The sequence below is a fragment of the Amia ocellicauda genome, chromosome 23 (genome assembly GCF_036373705.1).
Source record: "Amia ocellicauda isolate fAmiCal2 chromosome 23, fAmiCal2.hap1, whole genome shotgun sequence".
In the NCBI taxonomy this organism is placed as follows: domain Eukaryota; kingdom Metazoa; phylum Chordata; class Actinopteri; order Amiiformes; family Amiidae; genus Amia; species Amia ocellicauda.
Genome location: NC_089872.1, coordinates 10,779,599 through 10,798,516, shown reverse-complemented (window position 1 = coordinate 10,798,516; position 18,918 = coordinate 10,779,599). Strand labels below are relative to the sequence as shown.

Here is an 18,918-nt window from a genome sequence, read left to right as displayed (position 1 = left end):
GGAACATAAAATGCACAAAATGTTATGCAAATTAAGTTACTGTTGTATTACATAACTACTTTGTATGGGGGGTTACAAAGTCTCAGCTGCATGAATTCCATAAAATTAAATACATACAATCAGAAATTGATATCATTCATTTTCCTTTTTAAAATGAATGAATTCATTAAATAACAGTTTCTGTAAAGTTATTTTGTACTATTCAAACTAGCAAGCTGATCTGAATACAGATAAGGTTCTGATGTTTAACAACTATAAATATAAAGAAAGGAAAATCCCATTAAAGCCCCTTTCTTAACCTGACGTTCCATCTCAAATTACATACACAAAAAAAGGAAATGTGTTCAAGAAAATATATTGGAGAGCACGTACTGTGTCCTATATTAAACAGTTTAAAAATATACAGCTGGCTGTAAACGTCTGATAAGGTGTTATTCTTCCATTAACCCTTGCCACCATGCACTTTCCATAAGAAACCTTGCACAGAGTTTAAGCTGAGGCAGGCAAAAGCTATCATTTTCTTTTCAGCAGCGAAGTCGTTAATGTACTGTACATTGGCCTTCCCCTCGTGTGGAATGTGGTGCCACCACACTATGTGCTGAATGTTTAAACAAACGTAGGAAACCAGAAAAAAGGGTCAAAACATTGCACATCCAGGTCAAACTTCTGGTTGCAATTAACTTCAATTCCTGCAATTATTTGTGAGAAAATCACTTTTTTTTTTTCTCCTTGGGTCATTTGCAGTTTGGTTCAGACTAATCATTTTTACCAACAAAGAGCAAAAATAACAATAAATTAATCAATTTCTTAATTAGTAAATCATTGCAGGGATTAATTTCTCATTTTGCCATTAAGATTATCTCATACTTACAATACAAGTATGGTATTTGCTGCATTGTGCATATATTAAAGATGATGAAAATGAATTATACAATGTAAATAATAAAAACAAGTTTTCTCATTTGACTTATTTTGTTGCAGCATTAATTTAAATTTAAAAAAATCCTATATCCTATAATTAAAAAAAAAAACATTTATTTAGCTAACAATTGCTCTCTCAGATCCATATCAGATTAAGCAGTTATTTCAAACAAAAATACTGTGTGTCAAGAATCAAATTATGATGTGCTAGTTCACACACTGCACTAATCCATCTCTCCTGGCAAGATTATATCATAAAATAACTTTTTTTTTTTTTTTTTTTTTTCAGATATTTAAAGGTGGAAATCTTCCCTGCAAAAACACAATACAACAATGTGGTACATCAGTGCACTGTTCAATGCATTAATGTAAGGAAATCAACCAAATCATTCACGGATCTGCAGGCTACTGTAGCAGTTTCAGACACTGCTATGCTGGTCTAACATTACAAAATTCCAAAACAACACAGGACATTTGCAGTATCAGTATTTCTTTCACAACAGGGGGTGCCCCAGTCCCTGGCGACCTTGAGCTTTATCCCCCTTTGCTCAGTGCTAGACAAAACCTTCAGAATGCTTTGGCTTTATTTGGTTAAATGACGTACAGAAGAGCAATGAAAAGTAGGATTCGGTACAATAAAGCATCCCGATTTCCTTGGAGAATGACAGGGCTTTTAATTAGGGCATGAAGATAAAGTTGTCTGGTCAGCAGTGAGACAATTGCCAGTCTTTACAACACAATAAATGTCTGGCAGTATCCTTAGATCTAAACACCTTTAGAATGTTTTTGAATTCCACACTTTCACTGGAACTGATTTTTTTAATTTATTTTATTATTGGGGGTGGAATTGTGCTTCTACCGAAGCTTGACCACAAGCTTTGGTTTTATTCGACTGAGGCGTGACTCTCTGCAACCAAAACAAAGCTCGATGTGTTAAAGAAACCTACAAAATTGACATTTTCTTTCCACTCCTGTTATAAATGAGAATACCATTTGGAGATGACATCAGAAAAACAAAGCAGATTTTATCCGTGTTTTATACTCCCCTTTCTGGTTTTCTAAGTGGTTCTATCTTTATTTTGATACGCGTCTTTTAGAGTCAATGAAGAGGAGATACAAGGAAAGTTTTGGTAACCTTGTCAGCCCATCTAGATGTAACACTTGAAAAATGTCCCACAGATGAAGGCTGACATTCTGAGAGGAGCACTGACACAAACGCCGTAAAAGCAGTCAATCACTAGAGTTGGTTTGGAATCAGTATAGTCAGACTTATCACCTGCCTATAAACAGCATTTATTCCTTAGCAATTAGAAAGCAATTGCACGTTTGCATGCAATATACATACACACTATAGGGTTGCTACCACTTACTGTACATATTCACCAGAGGAGACATTCTTCAGAGGAAATGGACCCATCATTTAGCTGACAGCAGACTGGAACCCTACACCACCATGTATCTTAAGGCCATGTACAGATGTCTCCCTTAGAGTGATGTTTCTGTCATACAAGTATCACTCCCAAGCCGATGTATTACCAATGAGGGGACGTGCATTTTAAATGTCATCTTATTATCATTTAAGACATCTGCACTAATTTCAGTGCTTTAGGGATGTCGTATGACCACAGTCAGAGCTGAATTCACCTGCTTCTCAGTTTTGCAGAACAGCGCAGAATGCTTGCAGGGTGGGATTCAATTCTTGCTCTGTAATCCCACACTTGCAATGATGTTCTTAAGTTGTCACGGTGAGTGTAACATTTAATTGCAGCTAAGCAGTACCTGCGTCAAGACTTTCCCTGCTCTCTAAACTCATCTGTGCTATAGCTGATTATTCTTTAAGTCTGTAATAAGGTAATCCTGCTTTAATATAAGTGCACCTCGAGAAGGAACCTGACAATATTAACCATCCTTGGCACTGAGCTGAGGGCATCTCTCATAGAATCGTTTCCAGCTACCTTAAAAAAACAAAACAGCAAGTAGAAGCAAACCTCAGACATTTCTATGCACTTACAATAATGAGTAATGATGACTGACAGCCAAGTCACACAGTGCAACCACATTAACACAAGTGCAAGACATTACCATTAATACACGTCTGCTCAGTCACACCTAGAGGTTTGGCATGTCTGTAGTGGGAACAAGGGACGTTTTCAAGGGTGCCACCCGTTTTTTGCAGCACTTTATAAAAAGCAGTCAGACATGACAGCAAATTACCAGACTATTTTGCCACAAGGTTGGAATAATACCTTTATATAGAGCTGGTGCCGCAGAAAACAGATGATACATGTGCTGAGTGGAATTAATTCAGAAAAGAACGACAGCGCTTGTCTGCTGCTTGGATATCGGCACATATAGCATCTTCAACTGCGTGAGATCAACAACACAAACTATGTACTAGTATGAATGGGGAATATGACAATAGGAAAAGGCACAGAAAGTGAATTTGTAGTTTGTAGTCATTTAAGGGAAAAGGAAGACTTGTGTATTCAAGCCGTAATGCAGTATAAAAATATAAAAAAGAGAAATCACGGTGAATGTGTGTATAAAATCCCATGAATGAAAATGACTTCAGGAAAAACAAATACAGCTATGCAGGACATTTGTTTGTGAAATGAATCATTAGAAGTGTTTACATAAGCAGGCGCTGAAGAAATTGTTTGAAATCACAGTTCGGATCAGGTTCCATTCATGCGATACAGCACGGCACACAGGTAAAAGCAGTGTAAATACAGCAGGATGTGGTTCTGCTGTGACTTACACTGTATGAATGGATTGCCTTACCTTTAATACACAGTGGGTTGGCCTGGGTTAAGTCTTTTCTTGGCTTGGACTGTCCTTGCTGACGCCTGGCCTCCAAATACTGATTGACTCTCAGATCTATTGTGTCTTTCAGAAGCATGATGGCCTCCTAAAGCATGGTAAAAAATACATTTAACAACTGTACAAATAAACACTCAAACTCAAACTATATGTGATGCATTAGAATATCTTCAAATTGCACAATAAAGCAGATCTCCATCCCAAAATTGACATCAGGTTTCTACAAAGTTTTTATCTTGAATTGTTAATATTTCAAAATCACTAAGCCTTGGTACAAATGAAAACAGCTCCAATTCCCATCGCCATGTCTTTTACGACACTGTGTCTAATTGGGCAGTAAAGACACACAGAGTGACATGAGGTTTGGGTGATATTTAAAACAGGCTCATACAAAAGACAGGGATAAAGTGACCTGGGAAAAATTGAACAAATCACGAGTCCTATAAAAGTCCCATTTGAATTGTTAGGAGCTGGGGGTGAGGGGGGGGTTAGATTATGGTTTGCCTCTTCCTAACAATGAAAACAGGGATCTAAATACATCATTGTAATCGTGATTCCTCCCTGCAGCTACACGCTTTTGAAGTTGGCAGCGTTTTTTTGTTGTACCTCCTTGTGCTGCTCAGCAAACCAGCTGCTGCCTTCGCTGGAGCCTGGGGGCAGAAAATGAAGATCCACCAGCACTACGAAATTCCCACACTGCAAGACAAAAGAGCAAAGCCACAGGTTCTTGTGAGGCGCATGGCCCGCAGACAATAAAGGAAATCACCATGAGCGAGTCGCCCCTGGGCCTCTGACTTCACAGCATCACAATTACCCCGTCCCCACAGTCTCTACTGGCCACAATCTGGACCGGCATCTGATGGTAAACTGAGAGATTGATTCAAACCAACCTGCCTTGGGAGAGAGGGAGAGCAAACTGGGCTGATATTCTGTGTAGTCATAGCTCTCCAACTTCCTCAGTGAAGTGCTGGATAAATCAGCCCTTTTCTGTGTTTGTGAGCCCCCATATATGGTCTCAAAGACACAATAAAATACAATACAATTCCAACTAAAGATAGTTTTTCTCCCCAATTTCAGATTACTTTTGTGTTCAGATTTAAATCAGAAAAATATGAGGGTTCTTTTTCCACTCCACTTTTTATTTGGAGAGGAAGTGGGGGGGGGGGGATAGAAATAAAATAAAAGTACAGAGTTTAGTCATTTTCAGACATTAGATGTGTTCCAAGGGTGACATAGGGACAGATGTACTGTGAAACCTTATCATAAAGTAATTTGTTGCAGTCTCCACGATTCTTGGAAGAAATGACAAAACCGTTTTCCAAAAGAGACTGAGGCCATTCTGGATTAAAAACTACATTATTTTTTTTTAAACTTGGGGAATATTATTTAATCAAGTGAAATGAATACTGGTATGAATCACGGAATGAAAGTTGTATAAATAAATGAAGGAGTATTTATCTTATCTTAAAACCAGTGCAGATTAACCGAGTACATTTATGTTGCATTGATCTACAGTTACATAATTCTATATACAGTGCCTATAGAAAGACTTTCACAATTTTCACCCTTTTGTTGCCTTAAGCCTGGAATTACAATGCAGTGATCCAAATCGGATGACCGAGCAAGACGGAGACTGATCAGAGGCGACCAAGAGGCCAATGGCAACTTGCAAGAGCTACAGGCTTTTATGGCCAAGACTGGTGAAAGTGTGCATGTGACAATAATATCCCAAGCACTCCACAAATCTAGCCTGTATGGTAGGGTGGCAAGAAGGAAGCCATTACTCAAGAAAGCCCAACATGAATGTTGTTTTGATTGGCTATGGAACAGAAAGGTAAATGTCCTGGAGTGGCCCAGTCAGACCCCTGACATCAATCCAATCACAAACTTGTGGCCTGACTTGAAAATGGCTGTGCATCGACGCTCCCCAAGGAACTCGACAGAGTTTGAACAGTTTTGAAAAAAAGAATGGTCAAGTATTTATATATAGGCCTATATAATATACAATATGGTACAATTCAACAAAACAAACAACTCAAAAGTGCAACTGTTGCCAGTGGAATTTATCATTGTTCTTTATGGCTCAATAAGGAGGTAGAGCAGTAGGGTAGATTTACTCGATAAGAACATCATGTATAACCACCATTGTGAAACCAGAGCTTCTGACAAATGCTACAATGTGTCCTGCCATAACAAAAGCATTTGATGCACGTTAACTGGCATGACCACAGCCATACCGCTATATAACTAGCTCCACACCATAAAATGTGGCATTGTAACAAAGCAGCCCTGTATAAATAGCACTGTATGCTTTGCGTTTAATAAATATTGCCTCAGAGCTAGAATAAGTTATCAGAAGTTTAAATTCCTGACGACTTGCATCACTGTGTCACCAATATTATGTTAAACAAAGGAGATGCCAGAAATGCCACAGTCATTCATGTTATTAGTGCAGCTTTTAAAATGGTCCGATTAGGAGAACGTGAGACAAACATTTGCATGTTGTTAACACTTCTGATGTCTTGTTAATGATGTCCAATACACGCTGAGAAAATTCAAACAATTGAAGAATTCAGACAAGCAAAACATCTGTTTTTATCTATCATTATCTGCTATCTGCATCTGTTTCGGGATAAAGTACAAGGAGCGAAAATCACGATGCCACAAGTTTACCACAACATTTTAAAAATCGTATTTATGTTTTTGTACAGATTCTTAAGATCTCATTAAACTAAATGAAAGACAAGAACACCTGTTCCCGGTTATTAAGCATAATATTTTCAGTACTCAGGGTCTCCCTTCTTTGAACGGGCACTTCACAATGTCTTTGTATACTAATAAACCAGGCCTTTAAACAGGAAGTCAGTTATCTTTATGCTTAAATGCAAATGAAATATAAAGTAGGCAAGCATATTGTATTCAAAGGCAATAATATAGCCTACTGCATTTTGCACTTTTACATGATAGATTGAGAACCATTTATTTTTCCAGTAACATGACCATAACACTTTGAAACCACCTGTGCAACAGTAGATTAAGGACTTCAAGAACCGAATAACCAGCTGGAGTTTTAGTTACAGACGTACACCATTCTGCTTTAGTATGTTATTTAAGCTTGGGACTAAAACAAAAGGAGCTCATTATCTTTACTCCCCCCTGAGAATTATAGGTACTTTAAAAAAGGAACTTCATCTTCACATTAATACATTTGCAATAGTAAATGTAAACCAGACATTTTCACTTCATAGAGCATTGCCCTCATCTGGAAGAGCAGATAACACATTAACAGTGATAACCTGTATTGAAATGGTCGGTTTTCTGTTTAATCTCCATATATTTCATAGAAGCGTTCAATCTTCATACAAAATGAACAGTCAAGGAAAGTTTGCTGTCATGTTTAGACCACATGGCACAGACTAACATAAAGGAATTAAAAAGGGTGTATTTGGGAGGACCTAGAAACCTTGGGTTTTACATCATATTTTGGCTCTAAATTACCTCTTCAGCTTGTGGTAATAATCAATGATTTGTGTCTCAAAATGCTTAAGTTCCATGTCCTAATCCTTTCCTGTCTTAATTCATTTTCATCACTAATTTTAAACAATACACAAAAACTATGAGCCACATAATTTATTCATCCAACAACCGACTTAAAACACAACGACCAGTGCTGGCTCAGTAAACTGGTGTTTAAATTCAAGAAACACTCTGTAACCCTTCAGTTCAAACATATCCTATTGGCTGGGAAGCTGCCCTTTACATGTATTTACGATGACTAATATCTGAAATCATGAGAAACAACACCTTTATCCTAGGAGGGCGGCTGGGGGGATTTCCTCAAAGCTAAACTCCTGCCCAAGATTCGAGTGTCTTCAGGATTACAGTCTGAAAACAACTGTGATGAATGCCAACTTCATGTTTAATCAAGCAGCAACGAAAACAAAGACCTCCACGGGACCTGCTTATGGCCATATTAATCCATCAAATCGTTTCTCTACAATGATAAATGTGTGAAAATACTTGGTTGCTCTAACTATAAACACTTCTCTCTGAATTGCGAGATTTGTCTCCAGCTGATCTCACTGTTCTTGACAACAGCACACTTCCATAAATATAGACTTCCATCTTGTGGTTGATGAAGGGTATCTCTCCACTTTATAACCATGCAGACATTGTTTCCTGTAGAGAACGAGGGATTCTGAGCATGCAGTGGAAACTGTAAATTAAAAACAAATCCTCTATATGTATATCTTCAAGTCATTTGCATTGTGTAGTAAGATCTTTCAATAAGGTGGGGGTCTTTGTACATGTTTTCCCTGTGCTTTCTCATGTCAAATGTCTTGTGGCTATCTGCTGCTGACCAGTAGTTTCGGTTGACTGGTTACGACAATTACAATGGCGTGGGAAAGCAGAATGAAGGGGGGACTTACCCTGTCAATCAGTCTGTGAAATGCTGACAATCAAGTTCCATGATGCCTTTGCCTTCAGCTCTATAGTACTATCTAGTTGTTAGTTTTTTTTTTCTCTCTCTCTCCCTCTCTCTTTCATGAATTAAAGATGTGAAATGTTCCCTGGTAGGTTACAAGGCCCGATAAAAGGGAATTTGCGCAATCAAGCATTTATCGGATTCATTTAATAAGAGCAGGGCAATATTTGTGGTGCAATGTAATTTAGTCTGAAACAAAGCAGATTAAAAAGTGTTCAATTGCCCTGGTATGTTTACACTAACAGAAGGCTTTATAGCACTAATGAAGCATGTTGGTACTGGAAGCCAACAGTGTCAGCAGAATGGTTCTAGTGCTGTTTGATGTGAACAGATCAAACATATTACATGAGTTAACCTGTAGGTGTATGAAATCTCAGTAATATCTGCAGTGATTCAGTTTATGACTTGGGCAGAATCCAAACAGCAACGGGACAGCTCCCTTTCATCAAATCACCAGTGACGGGGAAGACTGAAATCGATACGTACATGCTGTTACACATGTTGAATGCTCTTTTCACAAGCACTGAGTGTGATCTTAAGAGCTGTTTTAAAGATAGTCCTCATAATAAATTTGTCAAAATAAATAAGTTGCACAACCAGTAGTCTGACAGGACAAAAAAAACAACAGCTAAGAATAGACTTACTTGGAAAAGCACAGTGAACAGCTTTTAGCACATATATAGGGGGGAATAGGACATTTTATTCAACCTTTCTGTCACTTTCATGTTAAAGATGCAGTATGCTACAAACATGCCCCTATATGAAATGCACAGTAATACAAAATTATATCCATTCTGTTGCAAATACACAAAGTAAGATATGAATTGGTTGGTATAACAAAAAGGTGACTCATTAACAGAGAGGATAAAACAAGGCTCACACAGTTTTTAGCAACATAGACTTGTAGGCACCACATGGCAGGGCATTTAATTCTGCAGAGTTTTGGGTCAGCGTCAAATAAGAAGACAATCAAAGGGCCAAAAAAGTTTAAAAGAAAACTATACAAGAGAAAAACACTTTGTGATTCTTGTCACGTTATCAAATGTTACATAATATGAATTTGACATAAATAGACTACTTTTTAATGTAGCATGATACCGTTCCCATGCAATAGGATGGGTGTGCGGCAATAATGCAATATAATACAGCATGCAAAAACACCATAAGCACATGAAACCTATACTCCAATATACTCAAAATCAAAGAACAAAACCAGTTTAACTGATTTACAGCTATTAGACCTGATGGTAAATCAATATTCTGCTCTATAGTTTTTCATTTTTGAGATGGCATTTCTTTGACTATAGTGTAGAAATGCCCTGACTGTGGGAATGTGTTAATAACACAGAGTTCGTGGTCTTAACCCTGAGCTGTAAAATAGTCCGGCTTCAAACTTGCCGAAAGGTGTCTATCACCCAGTCCCTGAGGCTGCGCATTAGACACAAATGACCTATACAGACTGTGATCCTCTCTGTGGAGCTTCAGAGCTTTGCCTTTGGCTGCGCACATCATTTTGGGTGGCCATTCACCCTCTACAAATCATGCCAGAATCCAAATCGGACGCATAGATCGAGGCGATGTATCATTTAAAATTAATGCATATAGATATATTGTCTTTGATTGGACTGTCATGTGAAAACCTGTCAAATGTTGGGGATATGTTTTAGCATGCTGAATAATCAAACTACACTTCTAACATGGATCTTAGTTAAACCATTTCAAGTTCTGTGTGCTTGTGTTCCCTGGCAAACAGCGTGGTTGCTGATGATCACAAAACTAATGTTCCTTTAAACAGAAGAGTGAGTCACTGCCCTCGGCATTTCATAAACACATTATCTAAGCAGGTAGGCTAAGCACACATTATTTTTCTCTGGAATAGAAAGTCACTCTTGCAGGTGAAAAGGGAGTGGAGCAGTGGGAGGTTCTGGCAGCGGCACTGACATCAGGAGAACACACTGTTTTCCATTGTGGTTCCCGGTGTTATCCTCGGAAGAAAATATATTTACAGACACGCAAACTCATTATTCGCTTTGAGGTAATAATCCACGGATTGACAGAAGCCTCTAAAGTTTCACACTTGCCACTTTGAAAGAAACATTACGAGAAGTTCATGTTTCGCAGATGCATAAATAGGCCAGGGCCAAGAGGGAGCGCTGACTGTACAAAAGGGTGTGCATCTAGATAAGAGAACAGCTCGAACTGCTATTGAATCCTCTGGCTTTTATTGTACTGGCATTGTGCACTTCTGATTCATGAATGGACCGCTCTCTCAGTTTGCAGCCTGTGTTAGCAGAACCCTTTCTCTTCTTCCTCTGCGAATATCCGGTTAGCATGACCTGCCAAACTGAAAAAGACTGTTCTCCACTAGTGTCCACTGCCAAGTTTTTGGAAGACAGGGTTCTCTATTTTTTACTGCTAATCAGTAAGCAAATAAATATTGCAGGAATAGGGAGACTGGTCTCTTTTCCCTTTCTGCCCGGCTGGGGTTCTGGTCTCCATCACTCTCAGTTCCCAAGCGGCTCCCTACCTTCCCTTATCTATCTCCCAGCTTCCCACTGTCAACCAGTGTTTTTACAGCCAGTGGAGCCGGCCCACAGTCGAGGAGGATTGCTCAGCACCTCCCTGCCCTTTGCCATCGCTATCAGAAGTTGAATTTTTTTCACAGAGGTCGTATAGGAACCAGACCCATTTCTGTGCAAGAGTACTTAGCTCCAAGGCTAACATTAACCAGTACCAGATGTTTACAGTGGGAAAGAAAGTAACAGAGGCAGTCTCACTCCATAAAATAGCTGCCTATTGGATTCCAGGTACGCTTGCTTAATTTATATCTGTCAGGATGATCTGTTAATGTCTGTTGGTGTCACTGCTTAGAATGTAATTGATGGCACTTGCACCTCTTTAATGCTTATATATCTCAGTCACAAAGACATTTCCCACAGGGCCATTATAGTAAGGAATAAAAAAGGACAGGTAATAAACAACAAATTGGCAAGGAACAAAACAAAGAAAGTGAGGAAAACAAAGCATCTGAATATCTGCTGCATAAACACATAAATCACAAACCAAAGAACAATAATCTGAAGCTGATGACCAACATAAAGTATTCAGGTAGCCGTGGATACTGCAAAAATACAGGAATTTTAAACATTAATTGCAGTTAGATGTTTTGAAAGAAACTCAAATCTGACGTGACATACCTCAGACAATTGTTATTGCAATTATAAAAATCCAGCCATGTTTTTAAATTAGAAAGATGTATTTTGCCATGTAGAAAAAAGAGGATATATTCAAGTTAAATGCACTTTATGTGAAAGACAGTCTGTTTACAGGACTAAGGGGCTGCAGAACTGTCCCAGTGTGTGGTCTTGCACAACTTGTGTATTTATACTCAGGAATATGAAGAGCAGAAATGTTTCTTACACTAATGTGTTTCTAAATTCTTGTGTCGGAAGATTATGTTGAATGTTGGATTTGTCAGACAGTTAAATGTCACTGTCAAATTAAAGCAAGAAAACACAGAAAGGAAGACCTTCCACCCAGCTTGAAAGAGAATATCATTACAGCATGATGGAAGTCCGCCTGGGGTATAATATATCTAGAGTGGGCGGCCAATTTACACAAAAATATTCTAGCACCTGTTCTAATTACAGAGGGGTAGGAATTGCCAGAGCCCTTAAGAGAACTTTAGAGTCCAGACTCATAAATCTTTCATAAGGCACTGTTTATATGTTATCCCTGCTGTATATATTAAGCTGTAAATTGAAAAAGTATTAAAAGACAGATTCTGACTTCTTCTCTTCATCTTAACTGACCTGATATTGCACAGCATAGACATTAAAGGGTGACATATTCCCCCTCTGCAAAAGTTCATAGCCTCTCAGGAATGTATCACAGCAGTCACAGTGCAACCCAATGCTTTTTATCTCATTTGACATTAAATCCGGGCTATAACCATACAAAAACATGAATGAGAAGTGTAATGGATGTTCTGTGCATTTTGTGCACAGCATATTATTTCAGGTCATCTGCTCCTAATTGGGACATTTAGTTATAATCTTGAACGCTCTGTGAGAAGATGTCCTTAGCTTAGACTGAATCTGGGTGGAAGGCTGGATTTATGACACCTGACTCCACTTTCCCTAAAACACAAAATATGATCTATTGAGTAAGCATTTAATTGCACTGTACTGAAATTGTACTTTTCTTGTGAGGTATACTGGTAGTTCTGTACTGCTCAACTTCTAGGGGTATACATCTGCAAAGCCACTGTTCATAATTTAAAAAAAGAAAGAAAAAAGAAAATTAAAAGAACACCAACACTCCCCTCTTGTGGTGAAACAACAGAAGTGCCACTTGATGTTTTCCAAGGCTAATCAAAAACACAGGGCAAAGTATTTATAGAAGTAAAGCTCAAATTTAGCTTTGTATGTGCTACAGCTGATTATTCACAAAAACACAACAATTCTAACCACTTTCCCTTTGCAGCGCACATTCCAGGCACTCGGCCAGAGCGCATTAATTGTTCTGTACTACATCCTCCTTTAGAAACATAGACTTACATGCATGTTCAATACTGAGGCAGAATGTTTCATCTTTCTTGACTCTAATCAAAGCATACGATGAAGAGCCTTTGAACACAATAGGAGACTGATCTCTCTCTGTGATCCTGATTCACTGGGCCATGGAAGACAGATCTCAACACAGAATATCACATAGATATCTGTATGCATATGTAACACCACCACCAAAACCACAGAATTAAAAACACCCACACAGAGTATTTTCCTGAACGAGTGCCATCGAAACTAATCTTATTAAAGACGTTGTGTATCAGGCTGCTTAGACAGGAAGAAATGCAACTATGTCAATGTCAATAAACTACAGTACATATGGCCCAACCCATTATCATTCATTAAATTATCAGGGATTGAACACAAGGTGATGATTATACATATGACAAACTATCACAGGAATGAGTCTGTAGTGGATATGGAAATAAAAAAATTCTGCGTCCAAAGGTCAGTGACCATTTAGATGTGCTGTTTGAATCCAATCTTGCCGTGCAAAGGCTAGGAACAGAAATTAGTATTTCAGGCACAGTTGACAAAGGTGTTTCCATTTCAACAAAATGTAATTATAAAATGGAATGCCTGCGGCAGCAACCTGTCATATCTCCAATCCCAACATGTTTCCATGCGGATTTACTGTATCACACTTCTGCTAAAATGAAAATGATGGCAGATATATGAAAGATACGTAAAGTGAATGCGATACTTTTATTTTGATGAAGAGCATGTGAAAAATATTTTTTGTCTGTGTAATAACTAGATGTTTGCATAGTTGATCTGATGACAAGACAATGCAAGGATACAGATCAGCCTCCTAGCCTCCAGCAACATTGAAACAAACCTTTTTTCCATGTAAAAAAATAAATGCAAGTAAAATAAAAGGTGTCTTTAATCAAAACATACCTTCACCACAAGCTTCTGGGGAGACATTTTGAGGATGGATTACAGTGGCTACCTGGAAAATAACCAAAGTAGTAATCAGGATTAAGTATTTTCAAAAGTTAAAAATGTTAATTGTAATATACAATTTATAGTTTTATGCTCCAACTAAATAAATGTATTACTCCTGGTGGGGTTTCTGAATATGCCCACAGGGAAATGATACTTTGTACAGATCTGCAAATCTTTAAAAAGGGATCTTTGATGCAACTACTTGTTCAGCTTCTGTACCTGAAATGTACAGCTGTAAATCAAATGCACACAAAAAAACAAAGCAATCCCACCCTACTCCACCTTTCCAAATACTGTATTGCTGATCTCATACAAGATGTATAATAGACAATTAGCTACTGAAATTGAAAACTGCAGTGGGGAAAGTCTAAGTGATCACACAGTTAAATGCCAACCGAACTGAAGTAAGTACAACCAGAGGGACTCTAAATCATGATAGAAGCTACTAGCTTGTTAAAGATTATATGAAAGAATTGACATGAGTCAGCAAGAACAGCAACATCATGCATTTGAGATTAATTGGACTTTTCTGAATGTGTCTGGATTTATAGGTGGGTGGAGCGCCTCCAGATTGAAAAAGCTGCAGAAGTACCACTAAGGGAAGGCTAACACCACCATACATCCATCTACCTATGCTTTTTCAATTACAGCTTCATCCAGCACAGGGTAACAGTGAATCTGAGCCCAAAATGACGGGCAATATATGGTGATATTAACACAATAAATCTAGTTTTCATAAATCAAAAGCAACAAGACATAAAGTGCGCCCGTAAGGTATGGGCTACCTTCCCAGGACTGTACTGCAGCGTACGGACCGAGACAGTTACGTGCTGACTAACTAAGGCTCTGAAAACTAATTTATTATAGTATTGCTACAGCAGGACGAACTAAAAACTAGAATTTATTTTTTAAATTTATGTTTCTGATTATGTTTCATTATTTTAGACTTGCACGGAGGTGAAATAACAAGGGGCAAAATAACAAGTCAGTGTTAATCAAAAACAGCTGCCACAATAACGAACACCTACTTCTTTCGCAAAAGACGTGTTATTTAGAGATTTAAACCATCTATAAATAATGGCGTGTTATGTCTCTCGCCATTACACTTTTCAAAGTGCTTATCTTATGTTGAGAAACGTACCTAAATCCCTACACTGCGGACTCGTCACCGTTTCGCTTCCGCCATTTATTTTGAATGTTCATGACGTCGCTTGATGGAAGGACCCCAGAGTAGTTCCCAAAAGAGCCTTTCCGTAAAGATAGCTGTTGATCCTGCCTGGTATTAAAAATTTATATATATATAATTATCCCAAACAGTTCACTATGAAGTGGATTTTATTAATTATTTATTAATATTATTTGTAATTTAACACGAAATTAAACATGTTAATACACATTTGTCAGACTATATCTGTAAATATATATATATATATACTGCGCCACATTTATACATTTTTGTGGTTGTTGTTGCTATTATTATTAGCCTATATTGTATTATTTATATTTTTTTGATAGGCATATGATTAGACACTCAGAACTAAAAAGGACCCAACATGGTTGCTCTCTGTCATATTGCATCTTTGTGAAGGTGAGTGTATAATTTGTATTTATATGTTAGTATCTGCACTTCAAAACCTTTTAAATGTAAATAGCGCATTCGTTAATAAGGTATTATTTTACAACAGCAATGGCTGCTATACATGAAGGTTTCTGTAAACTTCTTTTGTACAAGAGGCTGCATACAGTAACAAACTGGCCCCGGTTTTAATGACGTGATTCATTTATGCAACCAATGTCAAAGTTAACTATTCGTTTAGACCTGCACAAACCCAACGTGGGAAATATCAGATTTAATTTTTTTTTGTTGTTGTTGTTTTTTTCCAGAAACCATGTGTTAAGTTTGATGATATTTCCATAACATACAAATAACTCTCTCCATAAGATTAATTTAAAGACGCTATATATATGTATTTTTAATCTGCATTTTGTTTTAAAGGATACACCCTGACTATGGGCCTGAGCAGTGTGTGGAAGAACTATAAAGTGCTGATTGTGATGGGCACAAGTCTCGGTCTGATCCACTGGGGTTGGTACAGCATCAAGGCAAATCCTATCTTCCACAAGAGCGAAACCAATTACTTCCCAGAGCCGGGGATCGTGTCCTTTGTTTCAGAACCGCAACATCAGCCGAAGGGAAAGTAATAGATTATTAAATTGAGGTACTGATCTGTTATTTTGGTTATACTTATATTAAAAACCATTGCACACTGTGGTGGTTCATCAAACCTACATTCTGTATGCTTGCGTGGAAAGTGGTTGTAGCATGAATTAATAGCATACACAATAGTACAATAAAATTACTAGCTTGCTTTGTACCTGTACCTTGCTTTGTATAGTTCATTTGAAGGGCTCTTTAGTTTTATTCTGTTTCATTTGTTTGTTTGTTTTAATTTCAGGAACTCGTGATCCTTGCTTGACAACGGGACGATTCACATTTAATAAAGAGTGTAAACATGAGGAATAGAAGCTGGTTACGGAAAAACTGGCTCCTCGTTGCAGGACTTTCCTTTCTAGGCATTCACCTGGGGACATATGTCATGCAGAAGACTATGAAAAACTCAGTTCGTTCAGACCTGCAGTTGAAACGCAAGGATGCCAGTGAATGATGTGACCAGTCCAACGTCTACCATTGTGTGCTATTTAAATTTAAGTTAAAGACATCCAGACAGGTGAAACAATGTAATCTTGATGGTCTTTCCCTCTGTATATTAGTTTGTTCTCTTCATGTGCAATAAAAAGACGTTGACTCTCAAATTTGACCCTACTGTCTCTGCAGTGGTGAATGAAAGATGTCTCGCTTGTCCAAAAAAGAGCCCTCCCTCTGTACGGCTGAGCCCTTGAAAGACGGCGATGTCTGCCGAAAGCTGGCCGTGTTCAAGCAGATGCTCGCGTCTTGTTTTGGTCCTCGTGGCAGACTCAAGCAGATACACAACAACGTGGGCGGCCAGGTTCAGACCACCTCGACATGCGCAGTGCTGTTGAAAGGAGTGCCAATGTCTCACCCCATCTTGAAGCTTCTGGCCGCCTCGGTCTCGAACCACGTCTCTCGCTTTAGCGATTGCGGTTTGTTCGCGGCCATTCTCAGCTGCAGCCTAATCGAACATGCGCAGAGACTCGGTGTCGAGGCCAGCGTGGTCATGAGAATATACAAGCATGTGTTAGGCGTGTGCGTTGACTACCTCAGCCACGAGGAGTGTGGCTGTAAAGTATGCATCGATTTTAGTAGCAGTCACACCCTGCTGTCGTTGGCTCGCAGCGTCATAACTAGCAAACCAGCCTGCATGGTGACTTCCCAAGAGGCGCTACACATCAGTTCGCTGGTGGTCCAGGCTTTCTTGCAAATGATTCCCTGCGAGACCGGGGGGAGCGTTCGTTTAGGAAAGGTGGTCCTAGTGTCCATCGAAGGTCACGGGGCAAGGGAGTCGGCAATGTTTCCTGGCTTGATGGTTGACATGCCCGAGACGCTCGCTTCGGCCGACCTCGAGAGGCTGGATCAAGGACAAATCAAGATGGTGCTCTTCAGTGTCTCCCTGTCAGGCGACCTATCTGAGACGGGGGAGGGAACAGTGGAAGTTGGCTTTCGTGTTCACCCAGAGACGGCCATCTTGTACCAGTTGCTAAGAGTCGGGGAGAAGATGGTCAGTGACAGGGTTGACCTGTTTGCTTGTCAGAAGGTGGTCCATCCTGTCTTGAAGCAGTATCTAAAGGAGCATCATGTTGTGGTCATAGACCGACTGGGAATCTCCCTCATGGAGCCACTAACCCAAATGACAGGTGTGTAGAGAGATTTATATCATTGTGGGAGCAGGAACTGTAATTTGAAACTAATTATGACTAATATGACTATCTTTGATACATTTTTCATTCTTTTTTATGTATATTCAAAATAGGTGCTCAACCCATAGCTACAATTTGGTCTCCTGTTCCCGCCCACTGCTATGGACAGCTGAGTGGCCTCCGTGTGCAGAGCTTTGGGTCCAAACAGATGCTGAATTTAGTGCCTGCTCAGGACTCTGCAGTCTGCAGTCTGGTGCTCTGTCACAGAAATGAGACGATGCTCAGTGAGCTCAAGGTAGGCTGTTCCAAAGAAGCATTCTCCTTTAATAAGGTACTTTACTGAATATATTATTACATTGATTTCTAATAACTTGTGATATTATCTTTAAGCAGATCTTGTGAATAGATGTCAACTCATTAAAGTTCACCAATTAACAAACAGAATCTGTAATCTGGATGAGGCCTGTTTCCTCATGATTTAAGGACTATATTCAATTTCCAAATCATGCATTTTATTGAATTAATCTACAATAATAGATGCTAGGTTGCCATATAACTGCATTTTACTCCAGGTGGTCTGTCAAAGCGCAGAACACATCCTGAGGCTGACACTAAGGAACCCGTTTGCACTTCTTGGTGGAGGATGCATGGAAACGCATTTGGCTGCCTATATCAGAAGCAAGGTTGGTAGCATTTGAATTTGTCTTGGCCCATAATGGGGAAGCTTATTAAAGACTCATAGGCATATTTATAATGAGGTAAGGCCTTCTTTTGACCAGTTTGCCATCCTCTGCAACAGTGCTGCGTTGGAAATGTGGCGGCCTGGTCGGAGCTGGGCTGCTCCCGCTCCGAGTACCTCCTGACCGTCGAGAGCTTCTGCCACTCTCTGGAGGTTGTGGCGCGCTCTCTGGAGCATGACGGAGGGCAGAGTCTCACCGACCTGAGCTGCGGTCATCGCTGGGTGGCCCCGGACACTGCTTCTGCCGACAGCCAGTGGAAGGACTTGGTGAGCACCTGTGGCTGTGGGTGGCTGGGCCGACGGGAGGGTGTGAAGTGGGCAGTCCTGGGCAGCCAATATCCCTCGTTCACCCCAATGCTGACAGAAGACGGTGTCTCCCACAATCTGGTGCTGGACTCCTTTCCAGCGAAACTCAATGCCTTGCAGGTAGCAGTGGAGACGGCCAATCTGATTGTGGATCTCCAGTACATTGTACAGGATGTCAATTAACTGCTCCCTTGTTGTGGTTTTGGGTGTAATCTGATTTGATGAAATAAATGCACACGATGGTTCTGGTTGGTATTGGATTTGTTACTGTTGTAATTCTTCAGTATTAC

The 18,918-nt window shown here is 39.3% G+C and overlaps 2 protein-coding genes and 1 long non-coding RNA gene across 4 annotated transcripts in view; 2 read left to right on the top strand and 1 right to left on the bottom strand.

The window, feature by feature from the left end:
* slx4ip (SLX4 interacting protein) overlaps positions 1 to 14,959 on the bottom strand; it is a 38,242-nt gene extending 23,283 nt beyond the window's left edge. Inside the window, exons 1-4 of one of the 2 annotated variants that reach the window (XM_066697093.1) lie at positions 14,888 to 14,959; positions 13,699 to 13,750; positions 4,348 to 4,437; positions 3,703 to 3,829 (exon numbers count right to left, since the gene is read on the bottom strand). In XM_066697093.1, coding sequence (XP_066553190.1) covers positions 3,703 to 3,829; positions 4,348 to 4,437; positions 13,699 to 13,725 — 244 coding nt within the window. In that variant the 5' untranslated portion in view covers positions 13,726 to 13,750; positions 14,888 to 14,959. The other variant, XM_066697094.1, reaches the window with a different exon arrangement.
* LOC136719238 (uncharacterized) lies at positions 14,937 to 15,759 on the top strand. Its single transcript, XR_010805389.1, has 3 exons — positions 14,937 to 15,025; positions 15,262 to 15,334; positions 15,743 to 15,759. It is a non-coding gene; the product is annotated as an uncharacterized LOC136719238 (long non-coding RNA).
* A 654-nt stretch (positions 15,760 to 16,413) lies between these two features.
* On the top strand, positions 16,414 to 18,883 carry mkks (MKKS centrosomal shuttling protein). The gene is made up of 4 exons (XM_066697092.1): positions 16,414 to 17,580; positions 17,697 to 17,878; positions 18,156 to 18,266; positions 18,383 to 18,883. Exons 1-4 carry the CDS (start codon positions 16,596 to 16,598, stop codon positions 18,809 to 18,811), a joined length of 1,707 nt encoding a protein of 568 aa, XP_066553189.1. The 5' UTR covers positions 16,414 to 16,595; the 3' UTR covers positions 18,812 to 18,883.
* The last annotated feature ends 35 nt before the right edge of the window (positions 18,884 to 18,918 follow it).